Source organism: Phaseolus vulgaris, chromosome 3 (assembly GCF_000499845.2).
Source record: "Phaseolus vulgaris cultivar G19833 chromosome 3, P. vulgaris v2.0, whole genome shotgun sequence".
In the NCBI taxonomy this organism is placed as follows: domain Eukaryota; kingdom Viridiplantae; phylum Streptophyta; class Magnoliopsida; order Fabales; family Fabaceae; genus Phaseolus; species Phaseolus vulgaris.
Genome location: NC_023757.2, coordinates 20,187,052 through 20,202,063, shown reverse-complemented (window position 1 = coordinate 20,202,063; position 15,012 = coordinate 20,187,052). Strand labels below are relative to the sequence as shown.

The 15,012-nt window shown below is 36.2% G+C and overlaps 2 protein-coding genes across 5 annotated transcripts; one reads left to right on the top strand and one right to left on the bottom strand.

Annotated features, from left to right (window-relative positions):
- The first annotated feature begins 226 nt into the window (after window positions 1–226).
- LOC137806836 (uncharacterized) lies at window positions 227–3,968 on the top strand. 4 transcript variants are annotated; one of them, XM_068607139.1, is made up of 5 exons: window positions 227–540; window positions 1,443–1,712; window positions 2,650–2,886; window positions 2,997–3,214; window positions 3,638–3,968. In XM_068607139.1, exons 2-5 carry the CDS (start codon window positions 1,461–1,463, stop codon window positions 3,864–3,866), a joined length of 936 nt encoding a protein of 311 aa, XP_068463240.1. In that variant the 5' UTR covers window positions 227–540; window positions 1,443–1,460; the 3' UTR covers window positions 3,867–3,968. The 4 variants fall into 4 exon arrangements, with proteins under 4 accessions (XP_068463240.1, XP_068463242.1, XP_068463243.1 ...); XM_068607141.1 differs by having other exon boundaries at window positions 535–780; XM_068607142.1 differs by having other exon boundaries at window positions 540–1,283.
- A 1,045-nt stretch (window positions 3,969–5,013) lies between these two features.
- LOC137806834 (endoglucanase 25-like) lies at window positions 5,014–8,403 on the bottom strand. Its single transcript, XM_068607134.1, has 5 exons — window positions 7,755–8,403; window positions 6,890–7,668; window positions 6,112–6,247; window positions 5,849–6,021; window positions 5,014–5,747 (listed from the first exon to the last, which is right to left on the bottom strand). Exons 1-5 carry the CDS (start codon window positions 8,125–8,127, stop codon window positions 5,346–5,348), a joined length of 1,863 nt encoding a protein of 620 aa, XP_068463235.1. The 5' UTR covers window positions 8,128–8,403; the 3' UTR covers window positions 5,014–5,345.
- Between the last annotated feature and the right edge of the window lie 6,609 nt (window positions 8,404–15,012).

Here is a 15,012-nt window from a genome sequence, read left to right as displayed (position 1 = left end):
GAATTAAATACTTGATTATTTAGTTTGTGACTTTATCCACTATTAATACATAATCCAATTATTATTAGAAAATGTGGAGATGCAATTAAAGTAACTGTATGTTTTTTGTTAAACCTTACAATTAATATATAAGTAATTGACATTAATTATGTTAGCAATTTGATATTATATTAATAATGAATTAAAATTGTTTGAACTTGTAGAAAATTAAAGAACTAAATGGATTAAGAGGAAAAAGTGAATGCAAATTGCAATGGATTATATTTGTGAATGAAGAAATAGAAAAGAGAAGAGAAGTTTGTGTTGTGGTGCGTTTGTATGGTTGGTGAAGTGTGACAAGGAAACCTTTGTAAAGGGAAAGGTAAGGGCAAAAGGGGTTTCTGAGTTGAAGTTAGTTGGTTAATGAGCGTGGTAGCGTGAGTGGGACGTTTCCATCTTTCTCAGAATCCCACCCAGCCCAACCTCAATCATTCACTTCTGTTTTGCTCTGTTGTGTTCGTTGTGTTCCATAATTGCCAGAGCTCAACTCCTTCCTCCAAGGTTCGTTTCTTTGTCTCACTTGTTACAAAAAGTGCTTTGATATCTTTTCTTTGTTTTTCAATTGGGTATTCCTCCAAAATACTTATGTTTCTTTCATCAATTCACCAATTTCAACTCTTCTGTATATAATATTATCCTTCCATTTCCCATTGTCGATTTTCGTTTGTATACCAAGGCTACTCAATCAATTGCTGGGAGAATTAGAAGCTAGGTTCCATCTAGGTGCTATATTATTTTTAGGTTGTATTTATATTTTTTGCACTTCAACGGCAGAATTTTTTTATTTAATTTATTTTTGCTTAAGAAATTGAGTGGATTTTGGAAATTTAGAAGTTCAAACAAAGTGTTTTTGGGAGCACTTAGCAAGGGCTGCAGTTTCTTAAAGTGTATAAATTTGAGAGTTTTATCAAAGACATAGGATTACAGATATCTCTGATTGAAATGCATTATAAACCTACCAATATTTCTGTCTGCATTCACTTTTTGTTCATCAACCATAAGCTTTATTATGTTTGAAGGAAATTTATTCCACCCGTAAGATTGAAATTATTTTACTCATGCAATAACTCCTGTAGTCCAACTATTTTTTTTTTCTTTCTGTTTGACTTGGATTTATTCGAACAGAGCACCCTACCTGATCTCTGAAATCATTACATCTTCTTGGTGTTTTGTATCTCTTTTTGGGTTATTTTACTAAGTTGGCTTTATTGTCTTGCATTGGAAATGCTACTTGCCTGCAATTGGTAAAGAATCCCTGGTGTCTCTCTTTTTTTTATATATAGTTATTTATTGACTGTTCTTGCGTAATTTAATTACTTAGTGTAGAATCATATATGCACTTTGAATCTTGAAGCAACACTCAGTTTGATGCTTGTGTTCTGATTTTTGTTCTGCTGTTATAGCCGGCCGGCATCTCAGTGATGACACAAAAATCATCAGAGGTATTTGAAAAACATGCAGACTCGGGCTCTCATGTGACGGGGACTAGTGAATATGTTAGACTGGTCATATCTGAAGAACCAAGGGCTGTTGAAGCTGAAATCTTGCTGCCTCGAGCAGAATCAAGATTTAAGTCTTTCTGGTGGTGGATTAAATCCTTTTTATGGTGTGTTGTCATTGTGATTCTTGCTTTTATTCTTATCAGATGGGGAGTGCCACCCTTTTTTGAAAAGGTATTTCCTCTTACTTTTACTTGTACTACAGTTGCATTTCCTGTTCGAATGAACTGGTACTGAAGTTATTTGGCTAATATGCATTCGTTGATATTGAGGCAAACCCGTGTCACCATCAATGTTCTTATAAGTTTTTTAAATGAAATATATTATTGTAGAAATAATATATGAATGATATGTTACTTCAGTTATTGTTGTAGAAATAACTCAAACAAACCCACTAGACCATCTACCAAACACAAACAAATAACAACAATAACAGAGAAACTCACAAGAGTTAGACGGTTTACAAAGATGAGTAACAAAGAAAACACAGAAAAATCACGTGGTTCAATTGAAATGTTCACAAACTTCAATCTATGCTTGAAACATCAACAGGGCAGAGTCACTAGTTTAAGGTCTAATGTAGGGTAGAATGTTTGATACCACCATATGCTCCGAAGACATAAAACTGAAAAGAAAGATAGATGATTTTATACCACCCTCTTGAACTATTAGATGGTCTACAATATAAGATAGTCTAAGAATTATGCTGCTAGTTCCATGCTCTCCTCCCACTTGATGTAAATTATGCTTTACAAACGAAAAGTTACCATATTTTTGGTAAATGTGTTGAAGGAAATGTGCGATTCATGACATGGATGAAATTCAATACAGCAAAATAAGATGGACTCTTTTCCCTCAACTCAGTAGGAAATTCTTTTTTTCACACTTTCTGTTTTCATTTTCACTTCCTAAGTCTGCTGTCATTTTAAGGGTACTTCTGAGTATGATATTAAAAAAGCGCATTATAATAATTACATCTTTGCTACTTCCAAAAACAAGCTTAGACTCTACATTTCAGGTCATGTGGAATGGCATGCATTCCGTATGGATGCTTGGAATATTTGATTAAATTAATTTTTTGATGCTTTATCATTTTAATTTTGATATGCAGGTTCTTTACCCAATCATGGAATGGGAAGCAACTGCGTTTGGCCGTCCAGTTCTTGCCCTGGTACTTGTTGCTTCTCTGGCTTTCTTCCCAGTATTCTTAATCCCCTCTGGCCCCTCCATGTGGCTGACTGGGATGATTTTTGGTTATGGCCTTGGCTTCATTATAATAATCGTTGGAACAACCATTGGGATGGTCCTGCCTTACCTAATTGGGCTAATGTTCCGTGATCGCATTCATGTAAGTCATTTTATTTCTTATACGATCAACAATCTTCTTAAATTTTGTGCTGTATCTTTTCTGACTAGGTGTTTCCTTTTGTCTTTTTTTGCTGCCTCTATATTCTCCAGCGCTGGTTAAAGAGATGGCCCCACAATGCTGCAATGATTAGGCTTGCTGGGGAGGGGAACTGGTTTCGTCAATTTCAAGTCGTTGCACTCTTTAGGGTTTCTCCTTTTCCCTATACTATATTCAATTATGCTGTGGTGGTCACAAATATGAGGTTTTGGCCCTACTTAAGTGGATCCGTAGCTGGAATGGTACCAGAAGCTTTCATCTATATTTACAGGTTTGATTGTCTTTCTATTTAGGGTCCTTCATTGGCCTAATGAGTTCTTACCCTACCCCTGAAAAAAAATGAATGAAAGGGGAAAAAGGGAAATATTAGAAAGAAAGGGAATTGTAAATATATTGTAATTGCAAAGACACTTCTCATTTCCTCCATCCTTATATGGTTGGAAGGCAAAGTAGTGAGTGAAACCTTTTCAAGTTTTTTTGAGTTCTGTTAGATGTTCAGACAAATGCCCTCACTGAGTCAAACTTTTTTTCCTTATCACGATTACCAGGGTGTGCTTTAGCACCCCACGTATTAAAATGAGAATTGATGATCAAGTATGACTTTGATGGATAAAGAAAGATGTGACTCAACTTAGAACGTGTTTTCTTTATAATTCTTTACCCCACACTAACATCTTAATTTTTTTTTGGTCAGCGGTCGGTTATTAAAAACGTTGGCTGACGCACAGTACGGGAAGCACCACTTGACTACTGTGGAAATCGTATACAACATTATTTCTTTCATAATTGCAATAGTTACCACTATTGCCTTCACTGTTTATGCAAAGAGAACGCTCAATGAACTCAAAATGACCGGGTTGAATGAGGAAGTTACCTCTGTCTCTGAGAACGGGTGTTTTGAGATGGAAAAGCTTCCCCCTTGAAAGGCCTAAACAGCTTAGTTGGTCGAAATTTTCGTGACTCGTTTATTTACATGTTGCTTTTGGATTACATTTATAAATTATTATATATTTCCCTTTTGTGTCTTTTGGTTTTATAATGAATTAAATAACGTTATTAAAGTAAAAATCCAAATTCAACTTTGATAATTGAGTTTAAAAAGAGTGAGGAGAGTATAAAACTGCAATTATATAAAATAAGTAATCAATAGTAAATTATTAGTTCAATGAGAATTAATTACTTAAGGCAATTAATATGAAATCATAGTTGAGAAGGACTGATTGAATTGTATTGTGCAATAAGTCTGAGTTTCAAATTGGGACTACGGTTCATGCAGATGTAAATTTGTGACCTGTTTTGAACTGACCTTATGTTGTTCTGTTTGGGTGCTTACTGACTGATGCACGAGACAGTCTCAATCACCATCTTATGCTGTCATACAAATGTGTTGGTCGTTTATTTAAATGCGTGTAAGCACTATATCGGTGGGTTGGAACCTTGGTATGACACTCCTGCTCTGCCACTGACAGTAGGAAGCCCAGTAGTGTTAATGGTAATGCCATATTCATCAATTGTATTTCTTTAGGTATATGCACCTATATAGACATGGGGAACATGTGTCAGACAATGATTTCCAGAACTTCCGCATGAAAAGGAAATGATGTCCCACAGTTCTAGACTAGACATGAGGATCGGTCCTTAGCATTTGGCACCTGATTCGATTATATGGTCCCCTCACGGCAAAAATTATCATGAAATATTGCGGAACTACATTATTTCAAAACAAACTATTTTATTGATTTATTCTTTCGGGTGAGTTCAGGAAAGAACATTCAGCAAGTTTAAAGTTGGAATATGAAAATCAGCACATCATTCAGCAACGAAATGCAACTTGACGCCGCCTCCGTGTTTAATATAATGGTTTTTGTTTTATTTGAATTGGCAAGTGCACGTGCAAGTCTAAAAGAATTGCTCTCAACCTCAAAAGCAATTTCATACACACTTATTTCGGGGGAAATGTAGCAAATGATTATACCAACATTTAGAGTAAGCACAACATGTGCAACAACTTAACGACCTTTTGCAAAATTGAAAAAAAAGGGTTCTCAAACTTGTAAAGAGAACAGAAAGTTGAGTAAGGTAACTGTAAGACATTAGATCGGCGTGTTCCTTACATTATATTCGTTTTCACGTTTAAAGAATTCAAGATTTGATACATACATACTACGTATATCACAAAAAAAAGCAAACAAAAGACACTCTCAAGTACTACTATCATTTTAAAGCTAATCTTGAAACGAAAGATTGTTCCTAAACAAACAAGATTCACTAGGCCTAGTTGCACTACTTCCACTTTTCCATGCGCGCCCTTGGCTTTAATCTACCTCCATCTTCAAAATCATCAATACACTGAAGTCACCTGTGGTACTTGGCGGATACAGGACAATGAATGACAGAACACCTCATGGTTTCCATGGTGCAGGAGGTGGTGGCGGAGTCGGAAACATTGGGGGAACAGCAGAGAAAAGAGTGTTTTTGTCTATTCCTGAGCTTTTATCACCCGACAACGCCACAAGCGCAGCTACTAAACCTGCATTGCCTGCAAGAGTTGGCTCTGTGTAGTTATAGTTGGTTCGGACATCATGGAAACCATCGTGCTTATCAGGGCCAGCAACCATAGCTCCAACAATTGTATGGGGGTTTGGCTTCGATGTGTCCCTCCATTTCCATCCTCCTTTACAGTTGTACTTAATCTTGTTCTTTGGTATAGATGCCGCTCTATGGTGAACATGTTTTGGATAATGATTACCAAAACCTACAATATAGCTCATTTTCCGAGGGTTCTTCCCAAGAATGTAATCAATCTAGAAAATCACCCAGAGAAGGGAAAAGGAAAAAAAATTAGCCCAGACACTTGATATTAGCTTCCATTATGCACAACTTAAAAGAGTATAATAGCACACACCTGGGTCTTTGCAAAATCTCGAAGAACATCAGTTGAAAAGAAATTGGGTCCGCAGTACCATCCAGGAGTATCAGCAGCATCGAGATAATCACTGTAAAGGGCAGCCAAAAATGCTGCATTGACAACATATTGGAGAGGCTGAGGCCTTCCATGGTTTAATTGAATCAAGCCACCTGGTGAATAAGACATCATTATTCTCATTAGAACATTAGTTGGAAAACCTGTTGCGCAGAAAAAAGGTTGAGAGTCCGAGAATTATTTACCCTTTGTTCTATTAAAGCTGGTGAACATTGGCAGGTAGGAGCACATGATTATGCCTGTCTGATTGTGAAATGTCCTTAAAATTTCTTCATACGGATAACCAGGACTCAGGAACAACCTCAATCGACTCAGAAGAACCTAAATACAAGACAAAACATTAAGTTACTTCCCTTCCACTAAACATATATCCAGAACTGACTTTCTTATAAATTCAGAACGAAGCAGTCAATCAAATGGTTCACATGACTACGACCTACAGCATGATCAAATTAAACAAGAGGTGTTGAAAGCAAGGGAACATTCTAAAGTTAACAATTAATGAGAATGGCTAAATTTTTTAGTTGAAAACCATTGTGAATAAAAACTATGAATTTCTTGACGATGCAGTAATACTTGAAAGCTGTTTGCATAAACTTTTTCACTAAAAAAGTTATGGTTGTACGAGAAGAGAATAAAGGTAAAATGAATTGAGCTTTCCCACTAGAATCAACATGTCACATACGTTTTTTAGCAAGGTACATAAGAAAACCAATCTAAAAGATAAAAGTGCATATGAGAAGATTTCGGTGGTATAGCTGCTTGATTGGAACTGAACACAGAAGCTGACAATTGAAACTGACCTTAGATGTGTTGAGTAAAAATTGAAGTAATGAACCCAGAACAAAAAGAAAAACAAAACAATGTGATGCAGTCAATAAAGTGAGATTGATCAAAACACCAAATAGCTTAATCAGGTGGCAGATATGTGGAAAAACGAAGGGAGAAGAAAAAAGGAATTACCTGAGCGCCAGTAAGCTTGTTGTCCCAGCTGAGGACACCATAGTCCGGCCCTCCCCAGAAGGCGCCAGCATGTTTGGCAAGGCCTGGAGTAGTAGCCAGCTTCAGGTAAGACGAATTCCCAGTGGCAAAGTACATCCAAGCCCCTCCCCAAACAAACTCATCCCAATAGCTAGTCGAATTGTAGAACACAGAAGCCTCGGAGCCACCCGCACTGTACCTCCTTCTCTGCTTCCTCGAAAAGCCGTACAGCGTGGTGGCCCCGTGAACCAGCTTCTGCGAATACGCCCTGTTGTCCTTGAACACAATCGAGGCTGCCGCCAAGGCCGCCGCCATCTCCGCGGCGAGATCGGAGCAGCTACTGCACGTCGTTACGGGGCGGGGGTAATCGATGTCCTCGGGTCTCATCCAGCAGTAGTGGTCGTTGGGAGTGGTGCTCCCGCCGGAGGTGGCGCCGGAGCCAACCTGTGCGGCGATTAAATTAATGGTGTCGGCGGTGTTGTTGAAGGTCTTGAGAAAGTAATCGGTTCCCCACTTGATGACCTCCTTGACGTGAGCCAACTCTCCGGCAGCCTCGTACTTGGCGCTGTACTCGATGACGCTCCAACTGAGCATGGTCATGGCGAAGGCCTTGGGAAAGTGGAACTTGATAGCGTCGCCGGCGTCGTAGTAACCGCCTATCAGATCCTTGATCACACCCGACGTACCTTCAGACTTCTTCCCATCGTCCATGCACGAATTCCCTCTCCATGAAACGTTGTTATGTCTCGGAAGCTTTCCCGCTACGCACAAAACAAGGAACCAAATCAACGAATGGACTAAATTAGAATTGTGATAAACAAATAAAAATGGTGAAATGAGTAGTTACATTTTTGGGCGTTGAAGAAGAGGAGGGCTTTGTGGAGGGCAAGAGTGTAGTTATCGGGAGGGGATGGCTTGTGGTGGTGGCGGGGGACGGTTTTGACGATGAGAGTGATTAAACCGGCGAGGACAGCGGAGACGGCGAGAGTGCCAAGTGTCCAGATGAAGATTTTGCGGCTGACGATGATGCATCCCAGATCAACGTATTTCTTCTTCTTCTTTTTCTGTTCTCCAGCTCCCAGGAGCCAGCTCTGTTGAGTCTCGTCTAAGGCCGGCCGGTCCAACTCCTGGAGATTGCGGCTGCGCTCGTCGTCTGTGGCGGAGTCCGTGGCGTGGATCTCCAACGGCCCTCCCCACGGATCCCTACCGTACATACTCATTTTGGATACCAATCCCTAATCTAACAACGTAATGCAATGTTATGTTGTGAACGAAGAAATAGATTTGCAGTGAGTCCTTCTCTGTGTGTGCAGGGAGTGTCGGTTGTGGAGACACGTGACTGTGACGCGCTTTACTCTTCTTTTTCGACATTCCTTTTATCTCTTTTTTTCTTCACATATTAAATTATTCATGTTCGCGACACCCAGTCGCCAGCTCACTCTCACTCTCTCTTCCACTCCTTTTTTTTCCATAATATCAAACACCAATTAATAATTACTTTTCAGAAAGCCAGCTTTAAATAATTTTTACAATTATTTAAAATACGACAAAATTTGGAACAGTGGGTACACTAAACAAACAAAACACAAAGCTGTACACCACACCACACTAATCTTGTTTTTCTTTTTCTTTTTCTTTTTTTACTTTTATTGTTTTGTGTTTAGTCTCTTTAATTTCTTTACAAATTTGCCATTTAGTATTTTAGTTATTTATATGTACTAATCTGATAGTGTAAAAATTAACACTGGCGAAATTCAAAGTAGTTAACAATATACAATTTTATACATTAATCATCCCTACTCATTAAAATATTTCCTTCAAATATATAAGGTGAAAAATTAACGGATAAACAAAAAGACATAATGACAATATTGTAAAAAATATATTTGTGGAAACTCCTTCATTAAATACAAATAATAATAAATAAACCTCAAAACCATTAATATTTTGATAATTTTTTATTATATAGTCTTGTTAATCTTCTTTCTTAAAATAATAACGCGTTTCTTAAAATTGAATAAGTTCATTCCATCTTTTGCAATGGCAATGGGCCATTGTGTATCATGGGCTTTTGGGCCGTCCAACTTCGCCCACTTTGACCGCAAGCATACTTTTCAACTTGAAGAGAATTATATAGTTGTATATACAAAGTGGATCTATATACAATCTTGAATATAATTATTATTGTAAGTGTGGTAGCTCGGTCGTGCTCTTTTATGTTTTCGTACTACAGCGTTTAACTTCTTCAGATTTTACAATGTTCGGTTGAGAGTAAATTTGTAGAAGGTTCTCCAACGATCAAGTAAATATTTTACTTTATATTGAGAGTGAACATTGTAAAATCGATAAAAACATATCTTACTCCATTGTATAGAGCTTATTTCTAGTGATGGACTGTTTGCTTGATGGATTGTATTTAGCATATATCGTCAATAAATCAATGTTAGCTTATTTTTTGGAGTCATCAGAATTTGTAGGAAAGTATATTTGGAGTATATCTTCATTAAATCAATATTAGCTAATTTCTCGGGGTGTCACCTGGATTTGAGAGAGTGTGATATGATTCCAATAACATGATAGGGATATTCTAAGGACATGTTATGGATTCAACTTGAGTTGGAATATGATTAAGCACTTTTTAAGAATTGGATCAATGTTCTTAACATTCAAGAACTCACCAAAACATAAGTAACCAAGCCAAACTCACTTAGAAATCCATTTTGAACAACAAACCCATGGATAGAAACTCAAGAACACAACATATAACAATTATACCCATGGAGGACGTGACAAAAACAGCAAGAACAACCAATTTGCACCGATTAAAATTGAATATAAGTGCAGAAAATGAAAGAGGACATCATAAGGAAGAGATTGCACCGATTGAAAGTGAAAACAAACAAGTAGAACAAAAATGGGTAATTTGGAATGAAGGGAAAATGGATGAAGAAGATGAAATGAAATAGGGAACTTATGTGGTTGGAGTTCTTGGAGATGAACACACCACTTGAAGGATGTAAGGCTCCAAGATGAGTGTAGATGTCGCCACTTGAGGTTCCAAGATGCACTCAAGATGAGACTAGAAGAAGAGAAAACACAAGTCTCTCAATCACTCACCAATTTGGGAGAATTTCTTTACTCAAAATATCAAATCTGTATTAGAAAGACTCAAGCCCTCCTTATATAGGAGAATGACCGGTCATGAAAGTACAAGAGGCTTACAAAAGAAGCTAACTAAAGTTCCATTATAACTCTTCCACTTCTAGCGCCTAAATTGAAGGAGGAAGGGATATCTCAAAGCAAAAGCACTCTATCTCAAAGTGTAAAAGAGGCTTACAAATGAAATATGTCAAAGCAAAAGCACCACAAAACTTAAAGAACAATAAAAGACAAACAAGAAAAGGTGTAAACAAGAAAGGCGACACAAAAGGAATATAAGAGTTATGACAAACACTAAGAATAGTGGAGAAAAGACAAGCAAGAAAATAAGGTACTCAATGAAAAGGATGGCACACAACAGAAACCTAGAGAAAAGCACTAGAAGAGATGAAGAAAACAAAAAACAGAACTACTGGAAAATATTTTTGTGCAAACTGTGCGTGATGTTTACAGATTTATCTGGAATTGTAGAAAGCGAACTGGATTATGAAATTGTAACCACAGAAAGTTTAAGATCTTATCTCAACAATGGCATTGGAATTACACAAAAACAATAAGCCAATTAATTGCGATAAATTTTGTAAAATCATTGCCAGATTACCATATTTTTTTCGGCAGAATTACACACTGAACGCATTTCATTTATCATTTTTTTTTACTTCGAATTTTGATGTAATTCTTTTTTCTATTCTTTTATGACACTTTAAAGAACTCAAATCCAGAATTTCAGAAATTTCCAGTAAGCAAATCAATTGCAAAAAATTGAAACAGACAACACATTTTCAACAGAAGAACCCTAACAGGAATGAAAAACAGAATTAAGAACTAGCAAAGACATAATAGAAATGATGTTTAGGAACTTGTATAGGTCTATTACACAAGTATGAACTCAATACTAAAAAGAAAATGTACCAAAGGATTAAGAAACTGTTGGATCTATTAGTGTCTAAGTTCAAGAGGGGATGGGTGAATTGAACATATAAAATTTTCGCAAATACAAATAGTTTTCAGTATATCAGAGGAAAAAGAACAGATTATTTTTAAAAGAAACAGATTGATTCTTCAGAACAGTCTAGCACAATTTGAATTTGTTCAGATTAAAATTGCAATCAATAGAGAGGTATAACAGAATCAGATTGGTTAGATTTTACGAGTTTGAAGAATACAAACTATGCAAGGAAATCAACCAAGTTCATTCAACACAAGGTTTCAAATGAAATGAATCTCTGTCAGAATTTAATGAATAAGACTATTTGTCCTTAAACCAATGAAACCCTCATATACTAATACTGTGTTAGTGATTAGAGAACTTTAACAAATCAGGAAGAACAGTTTTTATTAAACCCAGAATTAACAGATTTGATTTCAAAAGAACAGATTTAGTTCTTGACAGAATTAAGCAAAACCAGAAACGAGTGCAGGGATGAGAGAAAAAGACAAGCAAGTTTTTATACTGGTTCACTCATACAGAGCTACATCCAGTTTCACCTTACTCCAAGGTGGAATCCACTAAAACCAATATCAATCACTTACAAACACAACAGTTCTTGAACACTACAAGAACAATACAACCAATGCTGAAAAACCCTATTTCAGCACACCTTGCACTCCAAGAAACCCTATCAAGGAGTGACTAACACTTACACCTTTACAAACCAGAATAAAGGAAAGATAACACCTGAAAAGAAGATGCAAGAACTCAAAACCAGTAGTTCAATTTGATGCAGAACTGCACCTTCACCAAGATCAAAGTTTTCCTAGAACAAGCTCACTTGAAAATCCCTTTCGAAAACCTTTCAAAAACTCTTTTCAATCATTCTTCTCACATAGAAAGTGTTTAATCTCTGTCAAAAACGTAATTGCTCAGCATCCTTTCATGTGAGAAAAGCTTTTCTTTATATAGAAAACAGTTTCTAACTTCTTTTCAAAAAAACAGTTGAAAAGCTGTTATGAAAACAACAGATTCAGTTTTAAACTAAACTGATTTATTTTAGGAAAACTGCCAACTCAGCTAATTGAAATAACTGACTGAGTTGTACCTTTGGTACCCTAACCAACTTTCGAAAATCCTTTCAGTACACCAAAAATAAACCTATTCTTTTACAGAGAAATAGATTTATTTTTGTGCAATATCCTGATTTTTGGAGAGAACTCTAAAAAGCTTTTGGAAAAACTTTTAACCACTTCAAGTGCTTGATCTATGCTTGGTTAGGCATCTAGGATAGGTCATGTAGCAAAAGGCAACCTTGAATACACACAACCATAAAGTACAAAATCATCTAAGACACATTGCAACCTACAAAGCAAAACTAGCTAACATCTACATCAAACACCCTAAGGCTAGGTTGAGATGAGCTTCATCCATCTTCAACAGAAACAAACACATAAAACTGTACTTAACACAAAATCAAGAAACAAAAAATTACAACAAAAGGACCACATAGAATTGATAACATTTTTTGGAGAAACATGACTTTGACAAAACTTATAAGGATTCAAAAATGAAAATGACACAACATAATGTAATAACAACAAGAAAACAACAAGAAATACCCAAAAAATAAACCTAAAACAGAAAGGTAACAACAAAAATGTAAAGTTCTTGAATTAAAAGTGCCAAAACAACTCAAACACAAACAAGAACAAACCTAAGACTCATGATACCACATGATATGATTCCAATAACATGATAGGGATATTCTAAGGACATGTTATGGATTCAACTTGAGTTGGAATATGATTAGACACTTTTTAAGAATTGGATCAATGTTCTTAACATTCAAGAACTCACCAAAACACAAGTAACCAAGCCAAACTCACATAGAAACCCATTTTGAACAACAAACCCATGGATAGAAACTCAAGAACACAACATATAGCAATTATACCCATGGAGGACGTGACAAAAACAGCAAGAACAACCAATTTGCACCGATTAAAATTGAATATAAGTGCAGAAAATGAAAGAGGACATCATAAGGAAGAGATTGCACCGATTGAAAGTGAAAACAAACAAGTAGAACAAAAATGGGTAATTTGGAATGAAGGGAAAATGGATGAAGAAGATGAAATGAAATAGGGAACTTATGTGGTTGGAGTTCTTGGAGATGAACACGCCACTTGAAGGATGTAAGGCTCCAAGATGAGTGTAGATGCCGCCACTTGAGGTTCCAAGATGCACTCAAGATGAGACTAGAAGAAGAGAAGACACAAGTCTCTCAATCACTCACCAATTTGGGAGAATTTCTTTACTCAAAATATCAAATCTGTATTAGAAAGACTCAAGCCCTCCTTATATAGGAGAATGACCGGTCATGAAAGTACAAGAGGCTTACAAAAGAAGCTAACTAAAGTCCCCTTGTAACTCTTCCACTTCTAGCGCCTAAAGTGAAGGAGGAAGGGATATCTTTCTAGAATTTTCTAAAGCTAATATCTAAATATGCTTTACACAAGAGGTATCTTTAGGTTTCCCTCTTAGCACCTACCTAAACATTATTCTATATTATTTACAAATTTATACAAAAGAAACTATAAAGAGAGATATTAATTGAAGCCCATTCTTGAGCCTTCTTTTGGCTTTAGGTTTGGTCCTCTCTTTATTTTAATTCTTCTTTAATTTTTTAGAAGACTAGAAGAAAGAACTTCAAATGTTTGGGTGAATGACCTCTTCCTCCATTAGTAAAATCCTCTCTTATTTGATCTCTATCAGAGTGTGTCCCTGATTTATATAATATTTCCTTATTCGTCATATACTTTCAATTTGTTTGGTTAACGAGATCGACCCTGATTGATACATATGTCTTTATAATAATAATTTTAGTTTTAAATATCAATGAAAAAATGGTCATTGGTTTAACATCAAAATAATTCCTAGTATTATAACTGCAACGTGGAGTTGAGACGTTGTGAGCCATTGGATTTGATAATTCTTCCTACATCAAGATAACTTTTAAAATAATCCAAATTGTCACTTTTATTTCAAAAAAACATAAAAAAAACATGCGAAGGGACTCGTTTGCTCTGGTGAAGACGTTTTGAGTGGTGCTGGAGTTGTGTTTTCAGCTAAGATTTTTTGTTTTCGTGTGGTGGATGTGGGGGCAATAATGTAGGTCGTTTTCGTTTTTTGGAAAGTGAATTACAAATGTAGATATTCGAAAGCATTCAATGTAGATTTTGGATATTCGCATCTGAAAGGTAAAAAAGTCTCAAGATCTCGACATTCAAAAGTCATTATTGGGTATCTTGATAAGACTACAAATGGTCATATCCAGAAGCCACTTATCACTTCCGGACGAGAAAATATGGAAATGCATTATTTGTATTGCGAACATATATATCCAAAATGTTAAGGGCAAAATAATCAATTCATCTGTAGGTGTTGGGTGTGGATCAAAAGTGATATGGTGTAGAGAGAAATAACATTACGAAGCTCGAAATTATGATGACAAAGTGGGTTGAATCGACTCGAGTGAGTTATAAATAAAGTGGCACGAGCTAGTCTATCATTCATTTTCTTTATTTTTAATATTTTTAAAGATAAATCTCATATTTTTGAAATTAGAATTGATGGTGATCAATGTTTTAAATAAAAACTTTATTTATATTAATTTTTATTTATTGAAATATTATTGATATTTATTTTATTTTGCTAAACATTAAACCTTAGATAAAAATATTAGAGTTTGATTTAATTTTATTGCTCTTCCTTACTGATCCTGCCGGTTGACCTAAGTGCAAGAGCCTTGCCGCATCAAAGGTTTCTCCTTCTGGATCGGCTTCGCACCACGTTAGCTTCTGTCCTTCACACCTCGATTCTCCGTAAGAACCTGAAAATGACAGAGTGGCGCCGCTGCGGCCGATCGCGCTCCGACGCTCAAGTAAGTGACGGAATCACCAAATACTAAGAGAGAAAATCTAAACTCAAGGAACCGTGCAAGAATTCTCTC

Coding starts and splice junctions, on each gene's coding strand:
- LOC137806836 (XM_068607139.1), top strand. CDS start 1,461: ATGACACAAAAATCATCAGAGGTATTTGAAAAACATGCAGACTCGGGC. Junction 1,713..2,649: donor TGCCACCCTTTTTTGAAAAG/GTATTTCCTCTT, acceptor TTTGATATGCAG/GTTCTTTACCCAATCATGGA. Junction 2,887..2,996: donor TGTTCCGTGATCGCATTCAT/GTAAGTCATTTT, acceptor TATATTCTCCAG/CGCTGGTTAAAGAGATGGCC.
- LOC137806834 (XM_068607134.1), bottom strand. CDS start 8,127: ATGAGTATGTACGGTAGGGATCCGTGGGGAGGGCCGTTGGAGATCCAC. Junction 7,669..7,754: donor CTTCTTCAACGCCCAAAAAT/GTAACTACTCAT, acceptor TTTTGTGCGTAG/CGGGAAAGCTTCCGAGACAT. Junction 5,748..5,848: donor GAGATTTTGCAAAGACCCAG/GTGTGTGCTATT, acceptor GTGATTTTCTAG/ATTGATTACATTCTTGGGAA.